At 52.7% G+C, this 21,208-nt stretch overlaps 11 protein-coding genes across 11 annotated transcripts; 6 read left to right on the forward strand and 5 right to left on the reverse strand.

Moving 5' to 3' along the window:
• Positions 1-188: 188 nt before the first annotated feature.
• On the forward strand, positions 189-858 carry M409DRAFT_27115 (uncharacterized protein; the record flags this gene model as incomplete). The annotated part of the gene is made up of 2 exons (XM_033808428.1): positions 189-720; positions 773-858. The coding sequence occupies 2 exons, from the start codon at positions 189-191 to the stop codon at positions 856-858; spliced, it is 618 nt and encodes a 205-aa protein (XP_033663381.1).
• Positions 859-1,163: 305 nt separating this feature from the next.
• On the reverse strand, positions 1,164-2,167 carry M409DRAFT_27116 (uncharacterized protein; the record flags this gene model as incomplete). Its single annotated transcript, XM_033808429.1, has 2 exons — positions 1,164-1,613; positions 1,670-2,167. 2 exons carry the CDS (start codon positions 2,165-2,167, stop codon positions 1,164-1,166), a joined length of 948 nt encoding a protein of 315 aa, XP_033663382.1.
• Positions 2,168-3,611: 1,444 nt separating this feature from the next.
• M409DRAFT_27117 (uncharacterized protein) lies at positions 3,612-4,973 on the reverse strand (the record flags this gene model as incomplete). The annotated part of the gene is made up of 1 exon (XM_033808430.1): positions 3,612-4,973. The coding sequence occupies one exon, from the start codon at positions 4,971-4,973 to the stop codon at positions 3,612-3,614; it is 1,362 nt and encodes a 453-aa protein (XP_033663383.1).
• An 852-nt stretch (positions 4,974-5,825) lies between these two features.
• Positions 5,826-7,746, forward strand: M409DRAFT_27118 (uncharacterized protein; the record flags this gene model as incomplete). Its single annotated transcript, XM_033808431.1, has 7 exons — positions 5,826-5,917; positions 5,979-6,174; positions 6,223-6,794; positions 6,844-7,240; positions 7,291-7,332; positions 7,391-7,460; positions 7,520-7,746. The coding sequence occupies 7 exons, from the start codon at positions 5,826-5,828 to the stop codon at positions 7,744-7,746; spliced, it is 1,596 nt and encodes a 531-aa protein (XP_033663384.1).
• A 780-nt stretch (positions 7,747-8,526) lies between these two features.
• M409DRAFT_27119 (uncharacterized protein) lies at positions 8,527-9,096 on the forward strand (the record flags this gene model as incomplete). The annotated part of the gene is made up of 1 exon (XM_033808432.1): positions 8,527-9,096. The coding sequence occupies one exon, from the start codon at positions 8,527-8,529 to the stop codon at positions 9,094-9,096; it is 570 nt and encodes a 189-aa protein (XP_033663385.1).
• A 206-nt stretch (positions 9,097-9,302) lies between these two features.
• Positions 9,303-10,037, reverse strand: M409DRAFT_27120 (uncharacterized protein; the record flags this gene model as incomplete). The annotated part of the gene is made up of 1 exon (XM_033808433.1): positions 9,303-10,037. One exon carries the CDS (start codon positions 10,035-10,037, stop codon positions 9,303-9,305), a length of 735 nt encoding a protein of 244 aa, XP_033663386.1.
• A 974-nt stretch (positions 10,038-11,011) lies between these two features.
• M409DRAFT_58254 (uncharacterized protein) lies at positions 11,012-12,163 on the reverse strand (the record flags this gene model as incomplete). The annotated part of the gene is made up of 6 exons (XM_033813861.1): positions 11,012-11,241; positions 11,297-11,568; positions 11,618-11,665; positions 11,726-11,889; positions 11,953-11,981; positions 12,049-12,163. 6 exons carry the CDS (start codon positions 12,161-12,163, stop codon positions 11,012-11,014), a joined length of 858 nt encoding a protein of 285 aa, XP_033663387.1.
• A 1,859-nt stretch (positions 12,164-14,022) lies between these two features.
• On the forward strand, positions 14,023-14,472 carry M409DRAFT_27122 (uncharacterized protein; the record flags this gene model as incomplete). The annotated part of the gene is made up of 1 exon (XM_033808434.1): positions 14,023-14,472. One exon carries the CDS (start codon positions 14,023-14,025, stop codon positions 14,470-14,472), a length of 450 nt encoding a protein of 149 aa, XP_033663388.1.
• Positions 14,473-15,357: 885 nt separating this feature from the next.
• On the reverse strand, positions 15,358-17,561 carry M409DRAFT_27123 (uncharacterized protein; the record flags this gene model as incomplete). Its single annotated transcript, XM_033808435.1, has 5 exons — positions 15,358-16,270; positions 16,342-16,594; positions 16,655-16,950; positions 17,005-17,157; positions 17,209-17,561. 5 exons carry the CDS (start codon positions 17,559-17,561, stop codon positions 15,358-15,360), a joined length of 1,968 nt encoding a protein of 655 aa, XP_033663389.1.
• A 335-nt stretch (positions 17,562-17,896) lies between these two features.
• On the forward strand, positions 17,897-18,688 carry M409DRAFT_69085 (uncharacterized protein; the record flags this gene model as incomplete). The annotated part of the gene is made up of 1 exon (XM_033818121.1): positions 17,897-18,688. The coding sequence occupies one exon, from the start codon at positions 17,897-17,899 to the stop codon at positions 18,686-18,688; it is 792 nt and encodes a 263-aa protein (XP_033663390.1).
• Positions 18,689-19,457: 769 nt separating this feature from the next.
• M409DRAFT_69086 (uncharacterized protein) lies at positions 19,458-20,983 on the forward strand (the record flags this gene model as incomplete). Its single annotated transcript, XM_033818122.1, has 2 exons — positions 19,458-20,516; positions 20,963-20,983. 2 exons carry the CDS (start codon positions 19,458-19,460, stop codon positions 20,981-20,983), a joined length of 1,080 nt encoding a protein of 359 aa, XP_033663391.1.
• Between the last annotated feature and the right edge of the window lie 225 nt (positions 20,984-21,208).

Genomic DNA, 21,208 nt, shown 5'->3' on the forward strand with positions numbered 1-21,208 from the left:
GCATGCCAAGGCCTCGGTTGTGTCTCCCAACGGTCGTGTGATGGATGCAGGATCGTGCCACCAACGTCAGGTTTCGAAAGTTTGCCGTGTTGATCTCCGCAAGGGACGGGCAGGCCATAAGGAATGTAGGTGTCCAGATTTCTCACAGATCTCCGCAAGTCTGGTTCTCCTCCCAAGTACATTCCACCATGACAGTCTCCTCCCAGCGATCGCCTTTTCTGGCTCTTCCTTCAGAGATTCGCAACGAAATCTATGCGTACGCGTTCGAAGACGGCGAGCTTGAAATCGATCAGCAATACCGAGACCGCACGACACCCGCTCCGGGACTGGTGTTTGCGTGTCGACAGACGTACGAGGAGGGATTGAGCATGTACTACAACGCATTGAGCATCGTCAGCAAAGATCCATGGATCTTGAAGATGTGGTTATCATATTTGAACTACTTGCCGGACGGACACCAGTTCAAGTTGATCAAGAGGGCGTATCTTGATTGTCGAAACCGATCCGAGCAGATGTTGCCTCTACAGTTGGGACAGCGATTTGCTTTGAACCACCATACGCAGCTGTCGCTGGACAGTGTCAATGGCGAGTTGGCGAAGATTCGGCAGGTTCGAGGGCCGAGTCTTGAGGTGAAAGTGTGTATTGCGACGCCGAGCCAGCAGTTGATATGGACCGATGAGCCGTTCAAATTGGGCGAGGCGATGGAGGATCGTTGGAATGGTGAGTTGCAATAGCTTTTGTTGGTGCTCCCACTCACTGACGATGGTGAAAGCGCTCGGGGTCGATCAGAAACGCCAGCTATGGCTAGAAGGATGGTCGCCGTCAGGGCTGAATGGGCTAAGCTGGAGCAGGCGGTGATATCGTGGACCGCACAGCCCTCCCGAACATGTTAAGGTTGTCTTAGCACTTGTAGTCTACTTGCCATGCGCTGCAGGACGGGGAGAAACATTGTCTTCAAAAATGACCTTATCTCTCCGCCGGAGTATGTCCCTCAACACCACTCCACCGACATGGAAAGCTTGGTGGGTTACTCCTGAGCGGAGAAAGATGCTATAACTGGCAGAACTTCAATTACGCACCAGGAACGACAAGTCCGTCGAGTTGACGAGAGTGGCCAAGCTACAAGACAGCTCTTCCAAGACCAAAGAGCCTGGCATCAAATCTCAACTATCACCACGAGCCTGCCACACCCACCTCCCAACAAAAACCATCACCATCGCCCCCGCCGTCCGCAAAGCGCTCCCCCCACCCCTGACCCCAAACAACTCCAACAAAGCCCACATGACAGCAACAACCAATGTCGCCCCCGCCAAAGCCATATTCCTCTTACTATCCTCCGGCCAAGTCGGAAACTTGAGATTCGCCCCAGCGCCAGGGTTGCTCGGATTGTTGCCAGTTGGAAAGTCTTCATTGGGGACGTCTTTGTTGAGGAAGGAGCAGAATGGAAGCCAGCAGTCTTCGACGCACCATTCGAGATATTCTCGATTTTGTTTGGAGCAGTGGGTTTTGAGGGTGGTGTAGTGCTGGTTATAGTCTGAGACCATGGCGCTGTCATCGAGAAGCCAGGGGGCGTGGAAGAGGGTGTCAATTACGTGGATCCAGAAGAGACGGACCTATTCTTCCCATCAATCTCCCTCTAGCCTCACCCATACATAGACTTCCAACTCACCCAAGCATACTTCGGATGCCACATATTCACCGTCCGCGCCCACAACCCCCTCCGACTAACCACCAACATCGAAATGAGCATACTCCTCTTCCACCCCTCCGCATCCCTCCTCCGATTCAACACCACCTTCGCCCCAGGATACAGTCTCAACAACTCCTCCGCGAACAACGCACAAGGAAAATCCGTCACAGCATCACACTCCCCAAGGATTCGATCAAACTCCCTTTCATTCAAGAAACCATTCGGATCTCCAGTCTTGACTGCATGCGCGAGACGGATCCATTGCGGGATGTCACCGAGGCGAGAGAGCATGACATCTTGGCCGTGGTAGACGTTTTGGTAGCCGAGGGTTGTTAGGGCCGCGTAGAGAGAGCGGGTTCCTGATCGGGAGAGGCCTAGGCAGAGGACTTGGAGGGGACGGTCGCGGCGCTGGAGGTTGGTTTGGCGGATTGGGTAGAGAGTTTGGAGGAGGGAGAAGGAGGCTTGCCAGAGAGACATTTTGGGGGATGGTTGGGAGTTGGAGGTGAGGCGGAGGGAAAGAGGCGTGGTTGTTTTGAGGTTGGGGAAGGATTTGCCCTGCATGGTGTTGGATGCAGGTCGCTTTCGGGATCTTTTCCTTGGGCGTTGAAGCACGGCTGTGACAGAAAGAAAGAAGAGGACTGGGAATTCACAAAACTCCATTCAGTCAATACGTTCCCGCTGGCTATCCACGCCGCAAAGATCTTAGGGTGACACGCTCAAAAGCTTCTTAGTCTCCCCTTCACGTCAAGGCGTTTTGACGCCCTCTGGGCAAGTAGGAGCCTGGGTTTGAGCGGATAGCAGGATCCTGGGTTTGAGGTGTCGGCTGGTGACCGCAGTTGCATGTCTTTAGGCCGGCACTTGCACATCGCGGACACAAGCGTTGTCTGAGCACACAGACGTGCGAGCCTCGTCTGTTGCGGCCGCAGTGTGGACAGTACCGGACGGTGACGCCTGAGTAGATGATGGGCATCATGGAAGTACTCGATGAGAAGTTCTGCGGACGCTGATATGTTGATTGGAGCTGCGAGTCGAATGTGTAAAGACTGCCTGCAGTCTATCGTACGTTGAGATCGAGTTGAGAGCAGTCCTTCGAGAGGATAGCGAATGATCTGCAGTCGAAAGTGATACTGGTCAGCCATCCGAAGAAAACAAAAAAGTCGGGTACAGTATGGATCCTGAACTTCTCTCCGATCTTGCGTCTCAAACTGCTCTGGCTACAACGATACCCTAATGACAAGTACAAAACCTCTCACAAGGTCCCTGCCGATTCCTAGCACAGTAAGCCCAACGCGGCGACTCTCTGTTCGAAGGCTCATTGGCGCAATTGCATGGTGGGATGCCCATCGGACAGCCACATCGCAAGCATCGTGCTGGTCTTCTGCCTGAGCGTAGGCGTGGGCAGTGGTGGACACCCACGTAGCCGCAGTAGGAACAGGGGTCGGTCATTGTTGTTTGGTGGAGGGTGACGGTGGATGTTACCTTGAGTTGGTTGAGAGAGTGTTGGTGGGACTACTTGCAATCTTTTCGTTTATGGTGATCGTTTGTAGGTGGTGGAAAGGGTTTGAAGGGAGGGTGAATGTGGCAAGATCGCCTGCGATCTGGAGATGTGTTGACTAGCCGGTAGTCGTAGGGTGAGAAGAGAAGGTTGGAATGACAGAGGGAGGAGTGTGCCTGCACTTGCTTTTATATGTGATCTTCGCCAAGATGCTGGGTAGCCCTGAAATGAGAGACAATGAATGAGACAGCCTTGCCCGAGAGTCGTATGTCGTTGCATCGAGACAGAATTCCACATTCTCGAGTAATAAACCGGATGTCTCGAACTGGAGAGAAGCTGAAATATCTCTGAGTTCACTCAAGATGCTGTCGTTACACAAAGACGGCATTGAATTTGGCATGTCAAGTCTCGGATCAAAGTCTCACTCTACAGCTTCGACTCCCGCCTAAACTGCAAATCATCCCTCCCAACATCTTTGACAGATTGCTTTCCTAGTTGGCCAAGCATATTGTCTGTATCGGCGAGGATGCACTTCAAGACATGCTCCACCCCAGCTTGGCCACCGATCGCAAGCCCGTACATGTATGGTCTTGCTACCAATACGGCCTTTGCACCAAGAGCTAGTGCTTTCAAGACATCGCTTCCAGTACGGATGCCGCTGTCGAAGAGAATTGTCAGACCGGACTGTTTGACTTTCTCATCTGCACCAATCTCAGCGAGTGCGTCCAGGGAGGCGATGGCGCCGTCGAGTTGTCGACCTCCGTGGTTCGAGACAATAATCCCATCCACTCCGTAATCGACGGATTTTTGCGCATCTTCGACGGTCTGAATGCCCTTCAGCACAATCGGGCCATCCCAGAGTTTCTTCAGAATTTTAAGCTGCTCCCAATCCCTGTAAGTCCCTGAGCTCATCACATCAAGCCATGCTCTCGATCTTTTCAGTGTCTGTGCGTTCGAAAGCACTTTCAGAGCGCCCCAAGGGGTACCTGGTCGCTTCATCATATCCCAGGCTTCTGCCAGCTTCTCTGAGACTGAGCGGGTATCTTCCGCCTCCATCTCTGCGTAGCGCTCGTTGAAGACGGGATCGCTGTGTCCGATTTGGCAGCCATCGCCCCAGAGGAAGGGAAGATACGAGTGATCGAGATCTTCAGGACGCCATGCAAGAGTGAATGTATCCAGCGTGACGACTAGGACTTTGTAGCCATTTGCTTTGGCCCTGTTCAGCAAGCTGACGGTGATGGCTTCTTCCTGCGGTTTCGGCCAGTAGAGCTGATACCATCGGTCACCGTCCCCATTTGCTTGCGCGACTTGCTCAGTAGTCCTTGTCGCAGCTGTCGACAAGATCATGGGAATTTGAAGATTCTTGGTAGCTTTCGCTGTAGCCTCTTCGGCATCCGGGTGCATGATCTTCTGCACGCCCACCGGCGCAACCACAATCGGACTCTTATACTTTGTCCCAAACAACTCGACACCAAGGTCTCGCCTCGTGGCATTGACAAGCATCTTCGGCCGCAGGCGATAGCGATCGAAGGCTTCAATGTTAGCGTGGTAGGTCTTGTTGCTGCTGGCGGACCCAAACACGTAGCCGAAGTTCTCCGCCGGCACCTTCTCCCTCGCGAGCGCCTCCCATTGCGCAGGCTTGGTCGAGAAGATGGGCTTCGACAAGGCTGAGTAGATGTCCCGTTGATACGCCGATGGCGCTTCCGGGTCAGGCGTGTCCCAGGGTTGGTTCCATTGTCGCACGTGGCTGAGCTTTGTCGACGGTGTTCTGCCTTGGTTCTCTGACATTGTGCTATACACTCGCGTTGATAAACTTTTCTGTATCCTGTCGAAGGCGTTGATGTTGTTTGTGTTATCTTGGACGAGGTGTCGTCAAGATTACCTTGCCCCAGGGTTTGAGCCGAGGCTCGCGAGTTCGCGAGCGTTGCCGGCCCAACCTCTTGCTTTCTGCATCACCTTCATCACTTCTTACAAGCCATCAAGGACGACGAGGTACCACGTGTCTACATGCTCATCGACGCTCACAATCGAGATACTGGAAGGATATACCAGCAGCAGAATGTGCCCCGGAGCCTCCTGGGCAGTGATGTGACTCTGATCCAGACGAGGCAGACGGCTAGACCTCCTCATCTTTTCGCTCTGTGTCACGACGGAGCAACTGCGTCTTCAGGCTTTGTCGAACTCACCAGAGCCCTCACAATCCAGGATCACCATCTGGAGAAATTCCCTGGATACCCAACGAACGTCGTGAGACCAGGTTATGTGCAATCCTTCGGCAAGACAAATCCGATACAGCATCGCTTTTGATCACCATTCTAGGCCTATCATTTCCAAGACAGCCGAAGAAGCAAGTGGAAGCGCCTCCGCACCGTCTCCCCACACCTCCACGTCCCCGTCTCCAGACATCTCCTCCCCTCAAACTCCATCTCTCGCGTGCATTTTAGCCGCGAGCGAAAGCCGTCGTGCGTGCTTCATGGCTGCAATGCGACGCCACGCGCTCATGCGGCGAAAACATGTTGATCTTCTCTGGATGTAACCTAGTAAGTACCATTAAACATCGATGATGGTTGAGTTTATACTCTCTTCATCACTTCTTTTCCCTCTCTCCTTCTGTCTTCCAAGGCGAGAGCATAGGCCAGGATGGCGTTGATGAAGACGAATTGGTATGGCCGGGGCACCAAGCTCCAAGTCGCCATCACTGTTGCTTGCCAGCTCGCCTTTGTACTTTTCGGGTATGACTCCGGCGGTAATATGTATGGATTTTTGCTAACGACATGCTCTTCCCGCTTGCAGATATGACCAAGGTGTCTTCTCTGGCATCGTCGGCAACGAGGACTGGCTCAACACTTTCGGACATCCCAGCAGTGGACTCGAGGGCATTATCGTTTCGATTTACAATCTTGGCGCATTCTCAGGATGTATCTTGACTTTCATCTGGGGCGAGAAGTTTGGGAGGAGACTGTGTATGTGGGTTGCAATGGGCTGGATCGTGAGTTCGCTGTTCAGGTGTGCAAGCAGCCGCTGACTTCGATCGTAGATCGTTGGAGCCATTCTTCAGACGACCTCGTACTCTGTCCCTCAAATCCTGGTCGCCAGATATATCACCGGCATTGGCACTGGTATTGAAACCAGCACTGTGCCGATGTACCAGAGTGAGCTTTGCGATGCCGACAAGCGCGGTCGACTCGTATCCTCGGAGCCGCTCTTCGTCGGCGTCGGCATCGTTATCTCATACTTCTTCGACTACGGCATGTCCTTCGTCGGTGGTCCAACAGCATGGCGTGTACCCATCGCTTGTCAAATCGTCTTTGCGATCGTGGTCATTATCCTTGTCTTCGGCTTGCCAGAGTCACCTCGCTGGCTCTACGCACGTGGCCGCAATGAAGAAGCTCTTGAAGTCATCTGCGATGTTTGGAATAGTGATCCTTCCGGCGAAAAGGTTCAAAAGATGCAGGACGACATTCTAGGTGCCTTGGAGCTCGAGAGGAAGCACGGGGAGTACAAGTGGCGCGAGATCTTCAAGCGGGATGAGGTTCAGACCGGTCGCCGAGTCCTTCTCGCATACGGAATGCAGTTCATGAATCAGATGGGTGGTATCAACCTGGTGGTGTAAGTTTGACCAGTGATCTGCGTTGTACCTCACTAACGTTACTCACAGCTACTTTGTGCCATCCGCCCTGCAGCAAAACGTCGGCTTGTCACACAACCTAGCGTTACTCATTGGCGGCGCTGTCCAATGCATGTTCTTCGTCGGCTCGCTTGTCCCAACATTCTTCCTGGATAGACTGGGAAGACGGCGCCCAATGATGTGGGGATCTTTCGGTCTGGCCATTTCCATGATGATGCTGTCTGTCCTTCTGAGCTTCAGTCGACCGCAGTTCTCTCAAGACCTCAAGACCAAGACTTCCGAAGCTAGCATAGCTTTCTTCTTCACGTACATGCTCATCTTCGGCGCGACAGCCAACTGCATTCCTTGGGTGTATGTACCGGAGATTCTGCCGCTGCATGCTCGCGCAAAGGGTACTGCCATTGGGATATCGTCGAATTGGCTTTGGGTTTGTAATATCTCATGCATGGAGTGGAAGATTGTTAATGAGCCTTGCAGAACTTCGTCGTGGTCATGATCACGCCAACCTTGATTAATAACGTGAGTACATGCAATGCATCCCTCTCAACGACTAGGGCTGGCTAACATTTCCCTGCAGCTTCAATGGAAAGGCTATCTCATCTTCATGGCCCTCAACTTCTCTTTCATCCCATTGGTTTACTTCTGCTGTAAGTGGCACAATATTCGGGTCCTAAAATTGTGCGAAATCTGATCCTTTGTACCCAAGATCCCGAAACGTCGAACCTCACCCTCGAGGAGATCGACTTCCTCTTCACCAAGGACGGCAACACAGGTCTCAAGAAATTCGCCCGTCGCTCGCAGCCGGTGCAGGAGAGTCTGAAGCCGATTGAAGAAATTGAGCGAGATAAGGATTTAGAGAAGGGAACTTCGGTGTTCGCTTCGGGGGAGCATGTTGATCATATTGATCAAGTCGACGGAAAGGGTCAGCCCTAGAATACGCAGGCGAAGCTGTTGACCTGTGCGCAGTCGTTTATCGTACGGAACGAACAAGGTGGAGTTAAGACGGGGAGATCAATGTCGACCGGAAGGATTTTCGACTTAGGGCCATAGGAGAAGGCTAGGATCCACGCGTCCGCCAAGGCTCTCACATAGGCATTGTCTTTGCGCTCGCATTCAACGACCAGTCAAGACTTCGAATGGTCCATCATCTCGCCGTGGAGCACTCGCTTACAAAAGCGAGGCCAGACGACTATTCTGCAGGAGTAAGAAGCTTAAGTCAACCGCTCACATTTCCGCCGTAGCATAGCCTCACTCGTGCGACGATGCCGATCCGGGCTGCGACAGTGATATCTGTGCCGTGCGGAAGGCCTAGCTCCGTCGTGCAATTTTATTCGCTGCATTGTGTACGAAGGATTGCGACTCTGCGAAAGGACGAGGTTTTGCGAGATGACGTGTAGGGCAGAGTGACTACGGCCGAGGGATGCGGGTGAACTTTATGTGGGAACTGGGGTAAAGATACTGAGGTACATAGGTACGGACGAAGGGCTTGGCATCAGGCAGACGTATAATAGATATCAAGTGTGCAGGCATCGCTGATTGAAACTCCAGATATCTCAAGGAACCATCGAGCCCGCTTCAGCAACTTCAGAAACATTCAAAGTCATTGAACGTCTGTTGAAAGACTTCGTTCATCGAGGCCAACACATCAACCAATCAGCTTTCAAAAGTCCGACTTCACCTGTTCCCAGTACAGCCTTCTCAACCACAAGCAAAATGTGTTGCAACCGCAAGACCCAAGCCCGAGGCTGTGGCCCACGAGGCCGAGCACTCCGCCGAGCATCAGACGAAAAAGAATCCACCTCGCCACCAATACTCACACCATCCTCCTCCACCTCTAGCATTTCATCTAAGAGCATTCCTCCCGAAGACGCCACCGCCGAAATTCTCAAACGCTCCGGCATCCCCCCACCCAGCTACGACTCCATCATGCCCAACGTACCAAACAAACTCCACGCCTACCGCACTATCCTCCCATCCGAACGCCCTCCACCCCTCAACCTCGACCCACACATCGTGTCGCAGCTCAACGAGTCCCGCGACGACCTCTCCGACGCAGATGAGTTTTTCGAGTTGACGCCCAGCGGGACGGTGCGGACGAATGCGGAGTTGCAGGGTGCGACGGAGGCGTTTGTGAGTAAGTGGAAGTCGAGGAGGGAGGAGAGGGAGGAGCGGAGGGAGGAGCGCAGGGAGAGGAAGGTGGAGAGGAAGGCGGAACGGGCGGCGAGGAAGGCGGAGAAGTATAGGGAGAGGGCGGAGAAGTGGGCTGGAAGGGCTGTTGTTTAGAGGGTTTGATGGGATGGTGATTGGGATGATGGGGTTGGAGGGAATGACGTGGAATAGGAGTGTCTTTCGTTGTATGAACTGTGACCATGAGCGACTTATCTATTCAATGCTGAGTATTTCCGAAGCAAGATGCCCTTCACTCGTGCTTATTCTCTTCGCTCTTCCCACGCCAATTCCATGACACACATAAACTCTCTCCTGACCCCTTAGACAGCATCACCAGACGTCTTCAACTTGAACAACCAGACCGCCACCCCAAGCGGACCCTTCCCAGGCAGCGCATCCCGCTTCACCCTATCCCACCCTACAAACTCCTCATAAATCTCCTTGAACTTCCCACCACCACTCAGCTTCGCCCGGAGAAACTCAACCTCATACACCTTCCAATACGGCAGCAATCCCACATCGCTCGTGCGATCATTCAAACTCAGCCTGCTACTCTCAGAGTCAAAGTGCAGCGCATCCTCAACCGCTAAAACCGTGCTCAACACATTCCCATTCCGATTGAGATTTCCCAGCACGATCTCGATAATCTCCCTCTTCAACTCCGAACCCGCATACCCCTCTGCTGACAGACTCTCCAGCGCTCCGCGATAGTCGTTCTCGCCGAGTCGCTCGATGCTCTGCAGTATCCAGAGGATCTTGGCACCTTCGGTGTTGACGTCGGTAGGGTTGCGGAGGGTCTTGAGATGGTGGAAGTCGGATTCGGCGAGGTTGAATTGTTGGAGGTAGATTGAGGGAGTTGCTTTGAGGGCTAAGCGGTTTTGGTTGGAGCAGCTTTGCCAGTGGATGGGGAGGTCTTGAAAGGGTGAGAGTTGGGTGTTGCAGAGCTTGCATGGGCCAGAATGTCTGCTGAACTGGATGATAGCGTCGTCGACTTTGGGAATGTGGGAGTTGTCGTTTGTTGCGTTGCCTCCGTTGGTTGAGGTGCCGTTGAACATGTTCTCGTGTGGTCCTTCGAGTTGAGTGTTCTGTTGGGAAGAGCAAGTCGTAGGTGATGAGAGGATTGCATTATATGCTATACCATGAACCATCGCAGCAATCAATACAGAGAGACGCATTCCCACGGGTAGATTCCAGAAGTGTTCTGCTCAAAGATGTACGACGGCATTTCTTTGAGTCAGGCTGTAGACGGGTCTGTACACAATGACGCTCCTGGCAAGCATGCAAGGACCTCAAAGACGTGAATATGTTTGCTGTTGGGGATTGAAGACAGCATCGAAAGAAGTTGTTGTTCGTCGGGGTGTGCAGAAGCATCTTGATTAACGGGTTAGTGCTGTGAAAGGTCTTCCATTCAGCATGTAAGTGAATCATTGAACAAGGCCGTAAGCCATCTAGGCACCATCTTTCGATCAACGAGAGCTGATATTGACGTTCTGATCGAGATCGCACCTCAACCTACCTCAGCCAAATCGCATCTCAAAACATTGAAGACATACTACGACGTTAGCCTCCGGTGAAGTTTGTCTACGCTTTAAAGGCATGTCGTAGCCAAAGCTGTGCAGGAGAGTCGTATGCTTGGGACCTCCCGACGTACATCACCGTCCAAGGTGGCGTCACGCTCGGCCTTCATGTCGTACAAAGGCCCAAAAAGAGCCACAAGGATCGTCCACAGGTCCGGTCCTCCAACGCCGATGAGGATAATAGACTTCGAGCTTTTGGGTATAAGGGTTTTATGCGGGCGATAGCAGAGCTTAGCTGACTTCATTTGAGAGTCAGCACAAAGCATGATGATATTGTCCCTGTTGGTCATATGGCGTGGATGCTGCTGCCATTCGGACAGGAAATCGGCGAGAACGAGGATAATTTACTTGAAAGCCGAGTAGATACTACATCAGTCGAACGTGATCAGTCTGAGAAGTTATGTACAAAGTCACATGTCGTCTCGAACATTATCTTGCGAGGCTGTGCAGCCTCAAGAAATGCCGAAGTGTCCAACACCTCTTCTGATCATCTTCTTCTTTCCACAAGTATCCTCCTCCGTCTCTCCATGAGTGGTATTCTGCGTCCCTTGCTGCTCGCTGACACTGTCCGTCAACAATGTCTGCGACTTGGCGAGGATCTCCGACAGCTTAGTGACGTCCTCGAGGGTGACTGGATCGGTGGGTCGGTGCCAACCGAGGTGGATGGGAAGGTGCTCGTTCTCTACACTCAATATCAGTCGCTGAACACCAATATCGCACGGCCAGGACGATTGTACCGAAGAAATGCACCGTGAACGTCCTGTTCGTCGTCGCGGCAACCTTGTCACCGAAAGCCACAATCGGAGCGAGGATCTCGCCTCGGCTGAAGTTATCTACCGTCGAGCTGAAGTTGTAGGTTGGATTCCCTGCTCGCGATTGCAGCTGGCGGGCCACTTTGCTGTTGGTCAACTGGTCGGCGGTGATGGGGTCGTCGATCCAGTATTTCTTGCTTTCGTCGAAGACGGTCTGGTTGAAGACGTGGTTGTTGCCGAAGTAGGCGTCGGAGCGGCTGTGATTATGATTAGCAAAGTATGGTGATACGGAGCTGGAGTGCGAACCTTAGACTGGCATCGTGCTCTAGTACAGCGTGGACATTCAGTTGATTTCTACTCATGATATTAGCCATCGATCCCACACCACCCAATGAATGTTATTCCTCAACTCACAGATCGAACCAAGTAGCGTTGGGAAGAGGGTTTGCCGGCAAGGCCTGCTCGAACATGATCTCCGTCAAGGAAGGCTCGAAGTGCAGAGCATCTTGCAAGGCTTTGGTGACGACCTCTCGAGTAAGGTTCTTTCCATCGTGAGGTAGGAAGTAGTGATTTGCGAGCTGGGAGTCATCACGGTCAACGAAGCTCTCCCGAGATGTCGCTCAATGTATGGCAGTACTGACTGTGTTCATCATTGGGCAAGGGCCTCGAACTACAACGCGTGTCAGTCGAATGTATTGGCCCAAGATCCTCGACAATGAGGTGGAGAGACAACGTACAATCGCCGGGCCCTCCAGGTTGCCAATACGAGTACGCACTCGCATCCTCGCTGCTCGTAGGCGCCGAGGCAGCCTGAGCAATGGCTATGCCAGCAAAAAAAGCAAAGGATCTCATTTCGTCGAGGAGGATGCTGCAAAGGACCAGGTTGGTTGGTGTTCCAAGTCAACCCAGCGAACCCAATCTTTTATATATCCAACATAGGCGTCAAAAATCCCCTCTTCATCATCGCAGCGACCTAATCCCTTCTCAGCCTCGCCAAGCTACCTCAAACCCCAAAGTTGACCCTTCAATGATACGAGCAACACGACTGGGGAACAGGGCACACGACGGGCCAATGGCGGTTTCGCCATTACTCCTTTTGTGTATAGTCAAACGTAGCCATGCACGCTACTCTGTAGCACATCCACGCCAGGCTCCACAAAACGGCTTCGGGTAGTGCTGTAGCGTGGCGAATGCGAGGCAATGCGATGTTCTTGGCGAGGACTTCACTGCCGGCTTGTGGAACAGATGAGTATCCGGAACCAATACATCGTTTGCGGTTGATCAGCAATGATTAGCATCATGTCGTGCGCGGTTGATCATGTGTCTTTTGGGGTAGGCGGCAACATTGCTTCTCTGTTGCTTCGTTCGGCCGCGGCACCCACGGTGCAACACGGCTTTTGCTTGGTTCGTAGAGGGTTTCATGCCTGCACCTTGCGTGTGTCGATCATTCATGTTTGGAGACTGCTTGGGTGCCATGTCGTACATGTTACGCAGATCCATTGTCCAAGTTTTGATAGCGGTCGCATCCATCGTAAAGCTCGTTTCGAAAGCGAGGAAGATACTGGACGACGGTTCTAACTCGAGATGTTTTACATTATCCAGATTGCCGTCCTAGAACTCGTGGTGCGATACAGCAGGAGTGTCAACTTTCGAGGCATGGTTGCCTTTTTCGGTCGTTGGAAAACCTGAGGTGCCCTGATATGTGGCAAAGTTCTATATCAAGTCTAGTCAGAAAACTTTGCCAGGCGGCCTGTCCGCTGAGACTACGTAAGTCTCACGTCACGTGATCATCAACCTCACTCGATGCGGCTGAAACCGTGTGGGAGTCAATCGGTCAAGCAAACCTCCTCACCAATCCACCTTTTTACGTGTTTAATCGCGCTCAATACATCTGAATCCTTGCCTTTTTGGGCAAATCTTCCCAACAGGAAGATGCGATGTCCAGCCCGTTAGATGGAACTAATGAGTTCGACGAGAGCGCGTTCAGGTCACCGCAAACATCCATTCATGCACAAGCGTGTGAGCGGTGCTGGAGGCGGAAGCAAAGAGTAAAGTTCTAGTGCACCTCTTTCAGATGTCCTACTGACTGTCTATGGGCAGTGTGATCGTCGTTTACCATCATGCACGCCATGCGCGGCGCGTAATTTGTCGTGTACCCAGCGGAGCTTGCCGCGCACTCATCGCCACGACGGTGACAGGTACTGACTTTGGTCCAAGAACATGTTGCATCCTTCACATTCGACTAATGCGAGTCTAATCGAAGCTTCATCGCTGTGCTTGAGCAGAGAATCTACGACCTAAAACGCAACGCTCCACAGACCGAGGCTGCAAGTACAGCCCCATCAAAACAGGCTGATGCCACTTCAAGTGTTGGGACGAAATCTCTAGATTCATCGCACGAGTCACCGGCAGTGGCGTCTATGCCCACGCCTGCAACCCAAGCTTCGCGCGACTTCGAACCGCTCACCCTACATACTATGTGGGAGGGAGAAAGCAAAGCGATTGATTCCCAAAAACGGTCCATACACTTCGTCATCCTGGATGCTGCTGTGCGTGGCTCTCGTGGGCATGATTACAACCTCAACGTTACCGGGGCCTTGATTGACGGAGATACTGGAGATGCCACCAAGGCTACGCAAAACGAGTTTCGCCGCATCCTTTCTTTCACATCCAGTGGATGCTTCGACCAATATCTTCAACTTTGTGACGCCATGGCCGCGTTCGTGGCGTCTGACACAGCTTCAGCGATGTACAAGCTCGTCGCAGAAGCCATGCACAGTGACAATTCTGCAGACATCTTTACCGAAAAGCCCGCATCTGCAACATTGGTGTATCTAATGGCAGCAGCATCAATCTATTACAGTGGCGACCAAGCATGTCCCGATCCATCCGTGCCGCATTTAGTCGACGCGGCCGTGAGGGGAATGCGAATGATCACGTTTGGAGTCGAGCCATACCGAATGGCGCAGTGTCTGGCCATGTTCACCTGCCTGTCGACATTTCACCCAGCGTATGGGTCAACCTGGTATTTGGTGGGATTATTGGCGGTTGAGTGTCTATCTCTTGGAGTTCACAGCTATGAGCAACAGTCCATCATGCCACAAAAAGAGCGACTCGAGATGAACAGATTCTTCTGGGCCGTGTTCATCATGGATCGGTAAGGTATCTCTCAGCACTGTGCTGGTGGAACAACTCATCTGAAGCTTTTGCAGCTCCGTCTCCCTTGCCATGGGACGCCCATTTGCTATACCACATTCAGAAATATCTATCGAACCACCTACAGCAGACGAAACAGACGGCGCACATCAAGATGCTTTACTGTGCGAAGGGGTCGTGCACGCGTTTCTCATGACCGAATTTCGACTCAATCCAATTCGGGCATACAACTTCCACGCCACGAACTACCGTGAGTTCCTACACAGATATCCGATCCATGATCTTGCGGAAGAGCCAGACGCAGAGTCATCTCGTCTTTGGACGCACAAGTATCGACGTAGACTTCGATGTCGTGGATGGATTGAACTGGCAGTGATCATGTCTCAGGACGTGGCATGCGAGGTCGAAGTCCCAGATTCTGCTGCAATTGACGACATACTGCAGTTCTTGCAGATCTTGCGTGCTTATAACGAGGTCCACGGGCTGAGTATCTCCACGGTCGAAGCACACGACGCGTTCGCAGGAGTCATCGCGTGTGCTTACTTCGCAGCGCATGGGCTAGCCGCTGATGCGGCATCGTACCTATCCCGTTTGTGGAACTCCTTGGCAGCGGTTGCATCGGCGTTCGCTATCGCAGCGGATATCCTCACGCTGGTCTCTCGACGCTTCAAGGCCATGCTGCCCCTGAGACAGGTTCTCAGGGATTTCATGGCAGCCTCAGGAAGTGGCGCACGAGACTCCGCGCAATTCCCCATCGATGGAGACGCTGTCGATACAATCTTAACCGACCTGCTCAGGCCCTGCCAATATTCACTACCTCGTTATGTGTGTCGACTCATGCACAGGACTTTGGAAAAGGCCACAGCTGCGGGGAGGAGCCAGAGCGATAATCAAGATGGTTGATCCCAGAGATAGTCCTCAATCTCAGCGACGATCTGGCTCATTTGTTCCTCTGAGAAAGAAAGATTCCAATCGATAGGATTGGAAAAGCTGGTATCGAGGTCCAGAAGATTATCCGGCATTTCCAAGTCGCTAAGCCCGACCATGAAGCTTTCTGGGCCAGCCGGACCAGCAGTACTCTCAGAAACTACGATGGGATTCTGCGATCTGGAATGCATGGGTTCGTTAGCCAATTGAGCGACGCCGCTGCTCTTTGTCGGTGAAGATTTTCCTGGGCTGTGCTGCACTAACACCTGTCGATCGAACTTTCTGCGAAGGGTCTCGAAAATGAGGTAGTAATTTTGGGAATCCGGCAATTCTTTGGACAAGAGCAAAAGGTTCCTGGAACACAGGGAGAGTGCTGAGGATACCTCACGTCTCGGTTGCACGAAGCTCTCCGCACGAAGCTCTAATGCAGACTCGAGAGAATTGCAGAATACAAGGGAAAGACCAGCCACAAAGATTGCCTCGAAGTAGATTCTGGTGGGAAGGATACGCCAGCTGTCGAACAGGATTCCGAAAAGCTCAGTGACTTTCAGGGCGGAAAGGCTGCAAAGCTTGAGGATGTGGGTTGGCGGCGGTGCGTGAAATTGCGCGAGACGAGTCAGACTGGCTCTGAGGACAGAAAGCTTCTCCTTCTCCACCATGAAAGCGTACCACTCTGGGGAATGGTACATGCTGGTCGGGCTGGCGAATCTCGGCGCTTGCTTAAGCCAGCGGTGCGGTCGAGTTCTGCAAGACGTGCTTGTGCCTTGTGTACTATGTGTCCTGGCAATGTGGAAAGACAGTCCCTGCCAATGCGCAAGCCCAACGTGTCCGCAGCAGGCCATGATCTGTTGGCGGACTGAATGCGTCGCAAAGTCACTGTGAACAGAAAGACAGAAATCTGACTCGGGGCTGTGGATCGCCGGCAATGAATGTAATGTTCGAGCGACGTGACGCTGTCGTGTGAGCGCAGCTCCTCATTTGAGGCTTCCCAGGGAAGCAAAATCCGGATGTCTTCATCCGGCAGTGCAGAAGGGCGGCCAAGAAACCCGCTACAGAATCGCTCGTTCAAGTAGCAGTCCCAGAACACATAGCGCTTCAGCTGCTGGTCTTCTAAGGGCTCATGGTGATTCGGCGGATGATGAAGCCCAAGGTCGATACACTGTCGCATACATGTATGGGAAAGCGCCCACAGAGACGTACCTAGCACGGACGGTGTCAGCGGAGCATCGACGCATGTCAAGGATCCCCAAGACGACTCACCAATGTCGTAATATATGCCAAACCGTGCAATGAGCAGCAGATTCTGCACAGCTTTCAGATCCCCGAGCAGAGGAACATGCTTCAGGTGCTTTTGTGCGGCGATGAAGTATCCATACGGATGATGCTCGGTGAGACCATCCCGAAAAGTCCGCACAGAACCCACGGCGAAGACCATTAGGAGCAGAAAGGCATCGGCTGCCGAAGCTGTTGCACCACCTGACCTGTACACTCTCTGAAAGGTGGCTCGAAGATCATCCTCCTGGAGAAAAGGATGCAGGACATGACTTGTACTCAGACTGTTCAGAGCTTTAACTGACACGAAACCTGCTTTTGTGGTCTTGTTCACTTACTATGAATCCACGAGCAACTGTCCAACTTCAAAGGGCGGCCAGTCATACGCATGTCCAGGCTGCTTGGAAAGTGCGTGGTTTTGGCCAAGCAGATAAGACTGATCTTTTTCGGCAGGTTTCCAGTAGCCGCTCTCGAACACATACCGCAGGAAACTAAGCTTGCTTCAGCCATCGAACAGAACCTCTGATGCAGCTTCGACTCACCTGACGGTAGTGCTGTTTCCAACAAAGCGTTGATTACGGACCGACGAGCGTGGAGTGACCTGCTCCGTTGCTCCGTCGGTCAACCCTTCAGTCTGTCCATTCGACTCGGACGGAGCGCCGTCCCCGTTGAGGCTGTCGTGAGAACATTCGGTAGCCTCGAGTGCCTGTATCTCGTCGATCAAGCTCTGTACGTATTGACGAGAATAAGATCGTTTACGGGATCGATCTTCAATCAAGCATTCCGAGCCGGCTTTGGTGCATGCTGAGCAGGCTGGAGCACTGCGGGAGCATTTCATCTTGCGTATCGAGCATCTCGTGCATGCCGGCACCATGAACTTCCCGTCGGATGACATTTCGTCCGAACTGCCAGAAACTGAAGATTCGTGACGGTATGGCGTTCCAAACGTGTAGAGGTTCAAGAAGTGGGGGAAGAGACCGACATCTGTTGCTGTGAGACGGGACCCACCTCCGACGGACTCGAGCTTTCGGACTGTTTGCGCGCTGCTGGTGTCGTGTGGCGGCGCTGAGCCGAGCAACGGCTATGCCTATTGTTTCATAAAAGCACCTTTGGAAGTGGTCACGCTGGTCATAGCCGAACTTTCGTGACCTGCATTGTTGACGACACTGCCTTTGTATGGGTGCATCGATTTCACCCATTCACCATCTCAACAAGGAACTACAGCAGAATATGATATCCTCGGGAATACCCAACACTTTCCTGGAAAATGTCCACGGCAACGGCTTCGCAAGCACTCTCAGTGTCAGGCTTGTGCGAACCAACGAGATCGCCATGATGGCGAAGACAGCCGGATTCGACGGCTTGCTCATCGAAATGGAGCATTCGACTTTCGACGTAGATCTGACCTCGCAACTCTGCCTTGCTGCACTTTACGCCAACATCGCCCCGATCGTTCGTGTGCCCTCAAACACGACGGCTTTCATCTCTCGCGTTCTGGATGGCGGAGCACTGGGAGTCATCATCCCTCACATAAGATCTGTCGCGGAGGCGAAGAAAGCAGTCGACGCAGCTAAATTCTACCCTCTCGGTACACGATCAGCTACCAGTGGAACGCCACAGTTCCAACATCGCAGCGTTCCCAACGCGAACCACGCCAGCAATACAGGCACCGTCGTTATTCCCATGATCGAGACGTTGGAAGCGCTGGAGCTGGTCGACGAGATTGCCGCCCTGGAGGGCGTTGACTCACTTTTGATCGGCACCAATGATCTGTGCCTTGAGACGGGGTTGCCACATGATTTCGACCACCCCAGGGTCACCGAGACATACGAGCGAACAATTGCGGCGTGTAAGAAGCATGGCAAGTTCGTCGGCATTGGAGGGCTGAACTCGAGATTAGACCTCATCAAGAAATTCCGCGAGATGGGGGCATCTTGGGCCATGGCGGGTGCAGACAATGCTTTTTTGATGGCCGCTGCAACCAGTCGTGCGAAGGAGATGAATGGCTTGAAGTTTACGTGAGGGAGATTTGCAGCTCGATCTGCACATGGCGTGAATTCAGCAAGGTGTAGATACGGCCAGGTGCGGTCACCAGATGCAGAGTACGCAATTTTCACCTTGAGCAAAGTAGGAGCGTAGGTAGTGGAGTTCATAGCAAGACTATCCGGGCTGCTCAAAAGACGAAGCTGTACGCTCAGCCGCACGGGCACGGACCTATAGCCTTATTGGCTGCCTCAGGCATCTCTCATTTGCTTGGTCTAATGAGCCATGAACCATGGGCCAAATCGAACCTTCAAGTTTCTCACAAGGATAGGGGAGACGCGGAGAGTGCTTCGTGAGCAAGCAACTTTCTGAAAGAACACGAATAGTAGCATGACGGCTTTCCAGTTTCATTCCCTCTGCGGACCCTGAGCCGATCAATGTAAGCGCTGCACGGATGGGGTGCCGAAGGGCACTGTCTCATACTTCGGACAGGACGTCCGCTTCCGCTCCCCATGTGGCGTAGCTGGTGGCCAGTCTCCCTTTTTGAAATGTTCTCGGAGATGCTGTCAAAGTCTTCGGTCTAGAGTCTTGTCGAAGATTGGTGGAATGTCCGGTGACTGAAGCGGGTTGGATGCCCGAAGCCTGCAAGGGCCGAACGAAGCAGCTTCTTGATCATTTGACATATATGCGAGCTCTAGCACGCAGTTCGACGTTCCTCCATTGCCGATTCTGTTCACTGCCTGGTCTCACGTAACAGACAAAGATCGCAATTCTCCGGCACGCGGGCAGCGCTTTCACGATTCCCAAAATGACGCCCGAGACACTCTACGCCGACGCAGTTGATGTGACAGCCTTTACTCAAGCAGTCTTACAATCAATTGGCCTTTCCACGGAACATGCTACAACAATGGCAAAATGCCTCGTGCAGGCAGACTTCAGAGGCGTAAGCTCGCATGGCCTTGCCCGATTCGAGCAATATATCATCCGGGCCCAAGGCAATCACGTCAATACGAAACCCAACATCAAGATACGCAATGTCACGCCCGTTGTGGCGCAGGTCGATGGTGATAACGGCTTTGGCTTTGTGGTCGCGAGTGCTGCCATGGAAGAAGCCATTCGGCGCGCCGAGACGTATGGCATTGCAATCGTCACGGCTAAGCGATCGAATCACTTCGGAATGGCCGCATCGTATGTTCTTCAGGCGATTGAAGCGGGGATGATGGGGCTTGTTTTCACCAACTCATCGAAGACCATGGCTGCTTTTGGCAGCAAGGAACCACTGCTGGGCACCTCTCCCATTGCTGTTGGGCTTCCCTCGGCCAATGAGATCCCATTCATCCTGGACATGGCGCCTTCTGTCGTTGCCAAAGGCAAGATTAGAGCAAAGGCGCTCAGAGGACAAGAGATTCCTGAGGGGGGGGCTGTAGACGAAGAAGGGCAAGCTACGACAGATCCCGTAGCCGCTCTGAAAGGACTGGTTTTACCCATTGGTGGGCCCAAAGGCTCTGGTCTTGCGATGCTGATGGACATCATGGCGGGCGTACTCTCCGGCGCAGGGTTCGCCTGTGGCGTTGGTAGTTGGTACACGGATTCGCGAGCGCAAGATGTCGGTCATTGCTTCATTGTACTAAAGCCAGACGCGTTCCTAGAGCCTGGGGAGGTGCGACAAAGGATGGACACATTCGTGCACAAAGTTCATACGAGTACTCCTGCCAAGGGGTTCCCGGAAGTTTTGCTCCCAGGCGAGCTTGAATTTCGCATGACAGCGAAACGTCAGAAGGAGGGAATTCCGGTCGACAGCGCTCAGAGACTCATGCTAGGTCGTGTGGCTCAAAGCACCGGTGTGTCGCCTCTGAAGTATTCGCAGGCTCCTAAGTTGGGCGAGCGATAGCCTTCTTGACTGCTTGTGTCCTTCTGCTTGGGAAAAGAAAGAGGTTCTGAAGTCATGATAGTCTATACCAGTCTTTATGGAGAGACGAGTTGCAAGGGAGCTTTGTACAGAGAATTAAACGAAATCTTTCTTCATTTGCTCTGCAAATGGTTGGTACGATCAACGATGTATTGAATTCAGCCACTGTCTCTCTGTTACGCAAATAGCGACGACGGCGTCTTGATCCAGAAGTTGTTCCAAGTCTCCTCATCCTCCATCCATCTACGAAGACTGCAAATGTGCTGTGCAACATCAACCTTCCGAAACTCTTCGTCGTCCGTCGACCGTTGATGCCGAGTCTTTCCAACACGCAAGGACGGAAGATTCGTGTGAGGCCAGTCCGAGCCATATAGCAGCCTGTCAGGTCCAGCTTCGATGAACAGTCGGGCAAGTCTCTCCATTGACTCAGTGCCATTCGGATGCTCAGAGAACTGGCGTTCTGTTGATGAAAGCTTTACGAAGATACGCTTTTCTCGAACAAGATCCATGATTGTTCGGCATTGATCGGTATCCTCTTGCCCAGGACGGAGGCAGGCCCAGTGATCGGCAATGATCTTGGTTCCCCGAGGCAGTGAGCGAATAGTCTGGGCTATTGCTACCCATGTGTGAGGGTGCACATAGACATCGAT

The sequence above is a fragment of the Zasmidium cellare genome (genome assembly GCF_010093935.1).
Source record: "Zasmidium cellare ATCC 36951 unplaced genomic scaffold M409scaffold_35, whole genome shotgun sequence".
In the NCBI taxonomy this organism is placed as follows: domain Eukaryota; kingdom Fungi; phylum Ascomycota; class Dothideomycetes; order Mycosphaerellales; family Mycosphaerellaceae; genus Zasmidium; species Zasmidium cellare.